Genomic DNA, 12,340 nt, shown 5'->3' with positions numbered 1-12,340 from the left:
AAATTTAGTTGCTTCCTGATTATTTACACCAGTGGAGGGGAATATTGGTGTCGATAACAGAAAACCATAGCTAATTTATTTACTTGAATTCTCAAAGTTATGAACCAACATAGTGGCAGAAAACTGGCAAATAGAATCCCAGACCTTATGTAAATAAGCCACAGCAATGAAAACTGAGAGTGAAAGCCTTAGCATATAGATATCTAAGCAGAAATATTTGATATTACCTTGAAATGAGCATTCTGTGTAACAAGTCCCATTGTCGTATCTCTAAATGTAAGGTCTCTAATCATTATTTACATATATGGTTTGGTGGTAGTCTTGTTTTTTTTTGTTGTTGTTGTGTTTTTTTGACACGAAGTTTTACTCTTGTTCCCCAGGCTGGAGTGCAATGGCAAGATCTCAGTTCACTGCAACCTTCACCTCCCAGGTTCAAGTGATTCTCCTGCCTCAGCCTCCTTCAAGTAGCTGGGATTATAGGCACACACCACTATGCCCGGCTAATTTTTCTATTTTTAGTAGAGATTGGATTTCACCATGTTGTCCAGGCTGGTCTCGAACTCCTGACCACAGATGATCCGCACGCCTTCACCTCCCAAAGTGCTGGGATTACAGGCGTGATTCGTGGCACCTGGCGGGTTTTTTTGTTTGTTTGTTTTTTCTTGTTTGTTGTTATTGTTTTAAGAGAGAACATCTCTGTATCCCCACCTCTTTTTAGCCCTGGAAACATGTCTAAAAGACTGAAGCACATTGCCACTTGCACTCTCTTTGGAAGACAAATTACTTAACCGAATTCAGTCAGTTCTACAATGGTATAATCAGAATTCCTAAAATAAATAATTTTCATAACTAAATTACCAGGGAGGATTTATAGCTACATCACCTGAGGAAACTTGCCAGTCCTCCTAACCAGTGTTTTCATTTGAGCCACTGAAACAAATATGATTTCAAGAATATTTGTATTGGAAAGGAACATGCTGAGCAAAAAAGTGCCTGAGATGACAAGGAAAGACAGACACCATTGTGTGCCTGTGACTGAGATTTGAAAGCACAAACATCTTTGGGTTCCTACAATCCATTTAATTGACTTTGTAAGAACTTAATATTCTGTCAGCTTGAATGAAATGTCCATCTTTCCTCTTAATGACTGGTCCAGAAGCGTGTCACCTCATCCAAGCCTTTGGAATACTTGCCTCAAGAATATGGGGAGCTCCATGTTCTTCCTACCTTGTAATTTTGGTTTAGAAATAAACATGGCCGATTCTGATGGACTTTTAAATTTTGTTGTATGCCTTTGATTGTCATCGTTGGCTTTCACTTCTGATCTTAGCCATAATCAATGACATGTCATCTTTTTGGCTCTCTTCCCATGTGTCATTTCTGGGATAGAGCTGTTGAGTTGTGCATTGAGACTTGGGAGAAGGCAGGAACATGTATTGATTTTTATGACATGGATAGCACCTTAGTCCCTTTGAGGCGCCTTGATTATTATCAGTCTGAGTAGGTTTCTCTCTTTATAAACTAGGTAAGAGTTTAGAAAAAAAGGAAGAGAGTGTGCTGCAACCTCCTTGTTAGTTTAAACTTGAAAGGCATGCCTGTGTGTGTGCTGTTGTTATTCTTACAAGCACTTTTTCCATAATTACATCCAAAGGAGAGTAGTGATGAGCAGAAGTCTATTTCTGAAAAACATAGTTTGCTCTGATCTTGAGGAAAAAGGCCTTCTCTTCTGAGATGTTAGGTTGCCTCATGATTTACGATAATCAATTTGATAATTGTTGTTGACTTTCTGGTTCAGCTGGTGAATAATATCCCAGATTTAGACTAGTATGGCACAAGGATTTTAATCAAGTAGTGCTTTCTTTCCCATGGAGCATTTATCTTGCTTGACTGTTCTGGACTTCAGCCAGCTGCCAGACAGGCATTTTTCATGCTGCATGTGTGTTCAGTGGGGAAGTCTTCAACCCACTAAAGCGCATGGGTTCCTTTCCTTTTACCACTGTGCTGTTAGAGACACTGAGAATGGATCGCTGTCTCTCTTTTTCTCTAAGAATGTGTTTGATGGGAAGGATGAATCTTATTACTGTAAATATTGTTTTCATCGCAGCCCACCTCACTGCTTCTGAATGAGAGGATCCCCTTTGGCTGCTCTGAAAACTCTTGAAACATTTGATGGCTGGTTACATTTTCGTTACCTAACATGCATTAATTTAAATAAAATAGCTCCGTTGCTAGAAGAGTCAAAAAGGAAGAGCTTGGATGGGTGCAGACTGCTTGTGTCACAGAAGTCAGGAAAGTGTGCAGAACTTGGTGTCCTCAGAGGGGGTTTTCAGTTTTGCTGGCTGGGCTGAACACCTAAAATTCTAACATCCAGTGACTGTTCCCCCCGCATATGCAATGTGATATTTTGATGCTCGCTTACCCTATCATCTGTTTAATTAGCTTGAGAGACTGGAAGGATTTGAAGACCCTTAGCTTTTATGTGGCTGACAGTTCTGTGATTCAGAATGTCCATGATTTGGCACTCTGGAGGATAGAATGCACAGACTTTGTGTGGATGCTTGAGAAAAAGTTTTTAAATGCTGTTCTGTTTTACGTGTTCTTAGTGTTTCTATAATTATTCATGCTGACATGAAGTGGTATTTGTCTCCATGGACCACATCCTGCTGTTACACATTTCCCTGGGTAGGAACAATATGCCCCAGGTATTATCTCATCCCCAAAATGCACAGAGAGCAGGAGTTGCTGTACTAGTGCCTGGAGCTCTTCTCAAGGTGAAGAAACTGTGAGCTCTGAATCTTACATAACCTATTTAAGACTGAAGATAAACTACTTTTGGCTTCCTGGGATAGGGTTATGGGGACCATGTGACATATCCTAGGCATTGTTTTTTAAAAATTAATATTAACAGTTAAATAGAAGGTTAGTACCTCAATTTTATGTTAAAGAAAGATGAGCTCTTCTTGCCCCAGAGAAGTCTCGTGTGAAAGTCTCATTTTCCAAGCACCCTGTTAACTGAGTATTTAAGTCAATGAGAATGTTCTGGAAACTGTTGATTAATTATATTTCTTCTGTTGAGGCCTCATGGGTATCATGTCTGTGTCTTGATTTCAGAAATGTCTATAAATAGGGTTACCTGCTTAGCTTCCTGTGGTCTGCCAATCTTTTTGTCCTAGACTAGAAAGAAACGATGGATTTAATTGCCTTCTAGTTACTCTTTTTTTCTTTCCTCCTTCAGGATACCCAAAAAGCAAAGCAGTTCCTGCCTTTTCTTCAGCGGGCAGGTCGTTCTGAAGCTGTGGTGGAATACGTCTTCAGTGGTTCTCGTCTCAAGCTCTATTTGCCAAAGGAAACTTGCCTTATTACCTTCTTGCTTGCAGGTAAGTCTTATGTGTTACATGTTACTCTGAGCTCAGAAGTCACCCCTGGAGGCCACATGCCCTCCTTTCCCCTGTGTTCTAGACAGGCCCTAGAGCCCACCAGCCTGCTTTTCCTCTCTGGTTGGGATATGCAAACACAGTTTCTAGATTGGATCCTCCTGTTGCTGCAGATCCAGCACTGCACCCTCTTTCTGTTCACCCAGTGTTGCATCCTCTTTTTGCTCCTAGTTTCTACCAAGCGCAGGATGCAGGAGTAGTAGAGCAACTTGAAAGCACGCAGCCCTTTTAGAGCTAGAGTACAGGAAATTCCAGACTTAGGAATACCAGCAATGGAATTCTCAGAGTTGGCATTCATTACCTGCTTGAAACAGCCCACCCCTGCCATTTTAGTTGCGGGGAGACCTCAGAGTAGCCAAGACACCATGCCCCTGCATTTACCCAGGCAGTGCCATTTGTCTCTTTTTTATTCTTTTCAAATGCCATTAAGATCCCAGCACTTTTTGAAACCCCAGCTATGACGTTGCTTTCACACGCTCTTCCCACATCGATAGTATTTCTTGTTGTGCTAAGGTTGAAGTGCTGAGGCAAGCGATGCTCCTTTCTTTGCTGACTTAATGTGGTCTCTCTTATCCTGTCTTTTCTGGTAGCTTAATATTTCACAAGCCAGAAGCCTATGTATAAACTGTGCTCTTTGAGCAATTTACATTTATACATTCAAGGAACAAACTGCTTCATTTCTTTGCTGCTGGCGAATAATAGTTATTTATTTCCAATTGGTGTTTCACAGAGACTGCAGTCTTTGAGGGAAAGCTGTCATTTTATTTCCACCACCCCCCACCATGCCCGTCCAGCTACCCCTGCACACAAACATTCATTCACTTGCAAAAGACATATCCCGCCGTGGTCTCCAGATGCACGTGGTCTCCAGATGCACGTGGTCCCCAGCTTTCCTTTTTTGTTACTGTCCTGTTGTCTCAATGCTTCTTACGTTGGTTGAAGTCTTGAATAGAATTTGCTGTGGGGAAAGAAACGGGAGCCATGCTTGCTGTCTCCTGCCAGATCGCCTTGGCCTTCTTTTCCTAGAAGGCACAGGTAGTTTCTCGTCTAGATAAGGATCTCCCTCAGGCCTCAACTAAATGGATTGAGTTATGTGAGATAAATCACTCCCTGAACACATGACTGTGGAGCTCACTGCTGTTGCTTGGCTGTCACTTCTCGTTGCAGCTCTTGTGCATACTCCTATGAACTTGATCGCTGCACAGTTCTGCAGTGCACAGTTCTGCAATGAGAAGGGACTCATTGAAGTGTGACTCCAAGCTCAGGGCAGCTATGCATAAGAACAGATGCAGAAAATTCATACCTTATTGGAAGGCTATGCTTTTATTTTTGCTAATGTGAGTTGTCGTAAACTGGGGGGCACTGTGACAGTGTGTGAGAGAGTCCTTTTATGCAGTCATTTGTGCCTTTTTACTAAGATTTCTATACCCATGAAGTTTCTTGGCAGTGAACTTTTGCTAGAGGGTTGGAGGCACAGACATATCCAGGTTTCTTGCACTTCACAGGTTTGCATTGTTTTTACAAATAGGAGGATTGCGGCAACCCTGTGTTAAGCAAGTATGTCAGTACCATTTCTCCAGCAGCATGTGGCTGTCATATTTTGGTAATTTTCGTATTTCAAACTTTACTATTAGTAGTAGTACATCTGTTACGGTGATCTGTGACCAGTGATCTTGGATGTTATTATTGCAATTGTTTTGGGTCGCCATGAACCACTGCCTAAGGTGGCAAACTTAATTGATAAATGTTGTATGTGTTCTGATTGCTCCACCCACTGAATGATAAGAAAACCGAACAAAGCTGGGTGCAGTGGTGTTTGTCTGTAGTCCCAACTACAGTCCCAACTACTTAGTAGGCTGAGGTGGGAGGGTCACTTGAGCCCAGGAGTTACAGACCAGCCCGGGCAACATAATGAGACCCTATCTCAAAATAGAAAAGAAATCAAAACCGCCTTATTGTTGATACGGAACAATTTTAGTGGTCCTGGATAGAAGATCAAACCAGTCACAACATTTCCTTAAGCCAAAGGCTAATCCAGAGAAAGTCCTCTGGATTCGACTCTTCTCAATTCTGTGAACACTGAGAAGTAAAGAAGTTGCAGAAGAAAAGTTTGAAGCTGTTAGAGGTTGGTTCAGGAGGTTTAAGGAAAAAAAAGCCATCTCCTCAACATGAAAGTACAAGGAGAAGCAGCAAGTGCTGATATAGAAGCTGTAACACATTATTCAGAAGATCCAGCTAAGATCACTGATGAAGGTGGCTACACCAAACACCAGATTTTCAATGCAGATGAAACAGCCTTCTACCTGAAGAAGATGCCATCCAGGATTTTGATAGCTAGCGAGAAGTCAATGCCTGCCTTCCAAGTTTCAAAAGACAGGTTGACTCTCTTGTTGAGGTCTTATGCAGCTGGTGACTTTAAGTTAAAGCCATTGTTCATTGACCATTCCAAAATCCTAAGGCCCTTAAGAGTGATGCTGAATCTACTCTGCCTGTGCTCTGTAAACAGAGGAATAAAGCTTGTATGACAACACATCTGGTTACAGCATGGTTTGTAGACTATTTTAAGCCCATTGTTAAGATCTGCTCAGAAAAAAAAGATTTTTTTCCATAATATTACTGCTCATTCACAACGCAGCTGACAGTCACCCAGAGCTTGAAAGAGTTGTACAAGAAGATTGTACATGCCTGCTAACACAGCATTCATTCTGCGGCCCATGTATCGTATCAAGGAGTAATTTTTATTTTAAAGCCTTACTATTTAAGAAATACATTTTGTAAAGCTAAAGGTGCCATAAATAGTGATTCTTCTGATGGATCTGGGAAGCAAATTGAAAACTTTCTGGAATGGATTCACCACTTAAAATGCCATTGAGAACATTCGTGATTCATGGGAGGAGGTTGAAACAGCAACCAACATAAACAGGAATTTTAAGGAAGTTGATTCCAACCCTCATGGATGTCTGTGAAGAGTTCAAGACTTCAGTGGAGGAAATAACTGATGGAAATAGCTAAAGAACTAGAATTAGAAGTAGAGCCTGGTGATAAAACTGAATTTCTGAAATCTCATGAAAAAAATTTGAACGGATGAGGAGTTGCCTCTTAGAAATGATAGAAAGTTATTTCACTGACCGGGTGCGGTAGCTTATGCCTATAATCCCAGCACTTTGGGAGGCCGAGGCCGGTGGATCAGGAGGTCAAGAGATCGAGACGATCCTGGTCAACATGGTGAAACCCCGTCTCTACTAAAAATACAAAAATTAGCTGGGCATGGTGGCACATGCCTGTAATCCCAGCTACTTAGGAGGCTAAGGCAGGAGAATTGCCTGAACCCAGGAGGAGGAAGTTGCAGTTAGCCGAGATCAGGCCATTGCACTCCAGCCTGGGTAACAAGAGCAAAACTCTGCCTCAAAAAAAAAAAAAAAAAAAAAAAAAAAAAAAAAAAAAAAAAGTTATTTCATGAGGTGAAATCTAGTCCTGGTGAAGGTGCTGTGAACATTGTAGAAATGGCAACAAGGGATTCAGAATATTACATAAACTTGATAAAGCCACGTCAGGGTTTGAGAGAATGGACTCTAATTTTGAAAGTTCTTCAGTGAATGAAATGCTATCCAACAGCATTCCATGCTATAGAGAAATATTTGTGAAAGGAAGAGCCAGTTGATGCAGCAGACCTCACTGGTTTTTTGCCACAGCCACCACCTCCATCAGCAACCACCACCCTTATCAGTCAGCAGCATGAACATGAAAGCAAGACCCTCCAGCAGCAAAAAGATTATGACTCACTGAAGGCCCAGATGATCGTTAACATTTTTAACAATAAAGTGCTTTTAGTAAACTACAGTATAGGGTAGTAACGCTTACATGTTCTGGAAAACTAAAAATTTGTGTGACTTGCTGTCTTGCAATATTCACTTTTGCAGTGGTCTGGAACTGAACCCACAAACTCTCCGAGGTATGCCTGTATACATTCAACTCATCATCTGCTGTATAGCTGAGAAAGAAAAGCATCCTTTTGGCAGTGTAGCGCTTTATCCCAGGGGTGAAAAAGGGAAACAGTATTATTCTTTCTGGGAAACTTGGCCACACATGTATAGGGGAAGGAGAACATTGAAGTTCTGTCTTTTAAACTCTAAATTACCTGAATGGAGCCGGCTCAGAGCACAGACCATCTTGGCTGGAGTTTTCCTGCAGAATTCTTCTAGTTTTACGTTGCTTAGACACAAGCAGTCTGATCACTCGTCTCTGCATCAGCCAGTTCCTGTGTGTATTTGGCATTATTTTAAGCTTAGCAATTCAAACGGCATTGCCTGAGTTAACTTACATTGTGAAAGATAGATTACACAGAAGCAAATAAGTGATAAAAATATAAGCCTTTTACATTTTTTTCCTGCCATAGTGTATGCCGTTAGATTATGCATCTTTTGGTTTCTTCAGAAACCTGGCAAGAATATAGGACAGGGAAAAGTCTTAGGAGAAAGCAGATCTCAGTTTGTATCATGGCTCTACTGTGCATAAGCAGGTGACTTTAGTGAGGTTATTTACCCTCTTCAAGCCTCGGTTTACACATCAGTTATAACTGGGGATTGTTTCCTGCCTCATGATTGTTGGAGTTTAATGAGTTCAATCTAAAACAAGCCCACTATAAAGCAGATCATCAACAAATATGCTCCTTCCCCTCGCAAAGTTAGTGTTTTTTTAACTAGAGTTTGCCTTGCCCCTCCATTTGGAAGGGCATAATTGTGCAGCATATGTGCACATAGCTATGGCTCTACCACAGAAACTGCGACACACCCATTAGTGGAAATAAGAAGAGGAGCTGTGCCAGCTTCCTTCTGACTGAGCTTGCTGGAAGGAAGGCACCTGGGTTTTCCCTCTGAGACTTTGGAGCAAGGAACTCTGCACTGTCCTAAACCCCATCCCGAAGAATACACAGGTAAGATACAGTCCTAGGTCTCAGGAAACACCCACGGAAATACAGACATGTAAACAAGATGTAAGGTTGGGCACTAGATGAGAGAATAGAATTATGGACAAGGTCTAGAAGCAGCACTGCGGAGGGAATGATTATTTCTTTAGGTGGATATCAGAGAACACCTCCCTAGGTGCTGATATCTTGACCTGTGTTTTGAAGGACATATAAGAGTTCACTGTGTTGGAGAAGTGGAGTAGGAGGAGATGCACGTTCTAACTAGAGATAGCAGCGTGTGCAGAGTTGCAGAGGTGTGATACATCTGCATGGATCTGGGCAACCACATAGCCGTTGTTACTGGTGGAGTATAAAGAGTGAGGAAGGCGGAGCGTGGGATCAGGCTGACAACTCAGACCCAAGCTAGTCCTTCTCTTTTAAATTATGCAGTGGACCCTCAGAGTCACTGGAAACTATTAAGCGAGGAGCAGCATGCTCAGACTCGGGTTAAGAAAGTTCATTTTGTTGGATATATTGGAATAAATGAGGCACAAGAGTCTGGGAGAGCAATTCAGAGGCAAAAGAGTAGTAGAGGTCTGAAATCTGGGGAGGAAACTGCAGAGATTCGGCAAAGTAGGAGACAGACTAGATGAGATTCTGGAAATTCCTGGTCTCTTTTTGGTGAGGAGTAGGGGACGATGTTGAGTGGAGGGGAGAAAGTGACAGTGTCCTAGGTTTGAGCAGTCAGGTAGATCGAGATGTCCACAGTCAAAAGCAACACAAAAGTAAATAGGTTTTAGGAACAGGTTGCTGGTTTGGTTTTGGAATATCCATGGGAATGTTCAAGCTGAGCAGAGGAGCCTATGCAGATATTCAGGTCAGGGAGCCATCGGCATAGAGGTAGTAATTAAAACTGTTACAGTGCCTAGAGGGCACGTTTACAAGGAATAAGCACCCTGGAAGACACCAACCTTTGTGGGGTGGGCTAAGTGTTCATACATGGGCAGAGAAGATATGGTCAGAGCAGTCAGTCAGGAGACAGCATTCTTCTGGAAGCCAAGGGAGTAAAGAATTCCCCCCAGGCATCAACAGTGTCAGAGTTTACATAAAACAGCAAGTATATAAAAACATATATGAAGTGCTTTTATGCTGCTTATCAACTAGTATGTCACAGGTGACCTCTCTTGGTACAATTTCATCAGAGTTGAGTCAACTAAAGGCAGACTACAGGTGACTGGGAAATAAAAGTGGGAAGTAAGAAACAAACATTAAATACAGATTGCACTTCCCTAACATCTAACAGAGAATGGAAAAGTAGTGCAGAAAGTAAAAGCCAAAGGGTGAAGGTAACATTCCGAGGATGTCAGTATCTTGAGTGCTCTTAGAACTGTAATTCTTATTCAAGAATCAAAAAGGTATGGAGAGTTGAAAAGGCTATTCAGTATACCTATTGTTTTCATAATATCCATTTTAGAATGTAAAACTCAACAAAATATTGGCAAATGAGGCTATAAAATAGATGGAGTGAGCGATTATCCTGGGGAACATGAGATATGAAATGTTGAGAAGCACTGGTTTGAATTCTGAAGAGAAGGAATCAGGAAAGGCTGCACAGGGATAATTAATGGAGCAGTGACCTGGAAGAAACAGAAGGAATGAGATGGATGGAGGATGTGGGTTGAGGGAGTAGGCTTAGAGAGAAAAGGAGCTGTTGGTCTTTTAAAACTACCTGCAAAGCTGAAGGTGAGTATAGGCATGCTATTCATGTTGTGGGATTGTTCGCCTGGGTAGCGATTGTCCTGCTAGAGCTTTGCAGATAACTGTCGCGTGCACTCTCCATTATGTAAGCGTGGCATTCTGCTGGAAATGATGTCCCTTTGCAGTAAGGAGGGAGTTTGGGTTGTTATTCTTGAGGGGAAAGTCAAGATAATTGTTGGGAGCAGTCCCTTATGTGCTGCTCTCATTAATCCCAGCCTTTTGGAGAGCCCTCTGTACTTCAAGGTGGGGTGGACACTTTCCATTTTTATGTGGCCTTTTTTTGGGCAGACGGCCCCACAGCTTGATAGGGAGTGGCATTTGGCCCAAGCCAGCTGGCCGTTCTGTCACGGTTCCTGCACCCCTGTATGTAGAATGATCAGTTGGTCAGATGGGATAGCAGGTGGGGCTGGGGAAGTCAGCTGTAGCCAACAGGTCAGTGCCTCCTGAATGCTCTTGCCCTCTAGTCCTTCAAGCACCTGCCTTAGGCTTGGTTGGTGAGCCGGTGACCTTACAGCATCAGAACTGAGACTGTTCAAGGTCTCTCTTCCTGCTGCTGTGGCCTCCTCCTAAGCATGCTTATTTCAGTCTCGGAGGCAGGCACAGTCAGTTCTTGTCCTGTGTTAGCAGGGAAGCCAAGATCCCTGGGCAGCCTGCATTTGTTAAAAAGCATCCTTTTTCCTCATCTGGCATTTAGTGAGCCCCGTACGTTTCTTCCATGACAGCAAAAGTGGTTCATGCAGTTTTTAGTTTATTCTCACTTGTCATGTGTGTCCCATTTTACTTTAGTATTTTGTCTAGAGGAAGACTGAGTCACATATTTAGAAATTATTTGACTCTCAATTCATGCTTTTATTTTTTACTTTCTTTTTCTTTTTTTGGAGACAGGCTACAGTGCAGTGTCCCCATCATAGTTCACTGTAATCACAAACTCCTGGGCTCAAGTAATCCTCCCTCAGATCCTGAGTATCTGAGACAACAGGTGCGTGCCACCACACCTGGCTAATATTGTTTATTTTTTGTAGAGGCAGGGTCTCACTATGTTGCCCAAGCTCAGCCTCCTGACCTCAAGCAATCCTCTTGCCTTAGTCTCCCAAAGTGCTAGGATTTTAAGCATGAACCGTAACACATGGCCTCACATTTTTACTTAAGAGCCCAGTGGTGTGGAGTATTTGTCTTATTACATGACCTTTACATTGAGTGTCCTTATTGTAATTCCCTTGTTAGTTCTTAGGTATCAGGGTCATGCTGCAGGCACAGTTCAGGAAGTGGCCCTGTTGGATAAGCATAGCAGGTGTCAAGGTATGGTGCCTGTAAACCAAATACCTTTCTCCTGAATTGGAAGAGAGCAATAATTTGAAATTTCAGTGCAGAGCGATCTGAGGAGCCTCATATCAGTTATTTGGAGTCTTCTGCCAACTCACTGAGTGAGTCCACCGTGCTGTTTGCATTTCCTTAGTGCAAAGGAGGTACTGCAGTAAATGTGAGGGATTACAGGGCGAGGTAGGCAGGAAATGGATGCCAGTCACCTTGCATGGAACTCAGTACAAACCATCTAGAAGGCAGCAGCCACTTGGCAGTGAGTTCCCCTGTGGATCACACACAGCAGGTGACTTACAATTAACCAGTTACTTATTCATATGAAATAAGACAAGAAAATGAGAAGTCCCTTTACCTGCCCCTTTAGCATTTTTCTTTCCCTCCCCCTTCCTCTTTCCCTCTCCCAACCCCTCTTCCTCCTCCTCTCCCTCTTCCTCCCTCTGTTTCTTCTCCTCTCCCTTTCCCTCCCCCTCTCCTTCTCCCTTTCTGGAGCTGCATTATGACAAGGGAGGCACTGAGAAAGGTTCTAAGTGTTTAGGATTTGATAAATGGCGGTGGGCTTGTGCATGGTGAACTAAAGGTTTGGCTGCATGTCCTTGCACCCTGAATGCCTTTGAATGAAGTTCCTCATTTCCTTCTTTTCCTTTAAGATCTCCTTTCCAGGCAATCCTCATTGTAATATCAACTGACTGTTTCAATAGACCAAAACTTCTAATGAGAGGAGAGAAGGGAAGGTGAACAGGAATATCCTCCTCATCTTCTGGTCCCAGGAATGGTGGGTCCCCATTGATTATCAGTGCCTAACTAAATTACACAATTAAAGCCGATGTATGTTTAAGTGAGAAATCCCATTCTGCTATCACAGAGGTGCTAATGAATCAGGCTGTTATTGTGGTTGTGTTTGCTAGGCTTCTATCCTTAATTA

At 42.5% G+C, this 12,340-nt stretch overlaps 1 protein-coding gene across 1 annotated transcript in view; it reads left to right on the top strand.

Moving 5' to 3' along the window:
- The window catches only part of SND1 (staphylococcal nuclease and tudor domain containing 1), a 443,208-nt gene that overhangs the window by 279,626 nt on the left and 151,242 nt on the right, over positions 1 to 12,340 (top strand). The window contains exon 15 of the mRNA XM_002752042.7: positions 3,236 to 3,377. Coding sequence (XP_002752088.2) covers positions 3,236 to 3,377 — 142 coding nt within the window. The remainder of the gene's footprint in view (positions 1 to 3,235; positions 3,378 to 12,340) is intronic.

This window comes from Callithrix jacchus, chromosome 11 (assembly GCF_049354715.1).
Source record: "Callithrix jacchus isolate 240 chromosome 11, calJac240_pri, whole genome shotgun sequence".
Lineage (NCBI taxonomy): Eukaryota > Metazoa > Chordata > Mammalia > Primates > Cebidae > Callithrix > Callithrix jacchus.
This window is presented reverse-complemented; position numbering and strand designations above follow the sequence as displayed.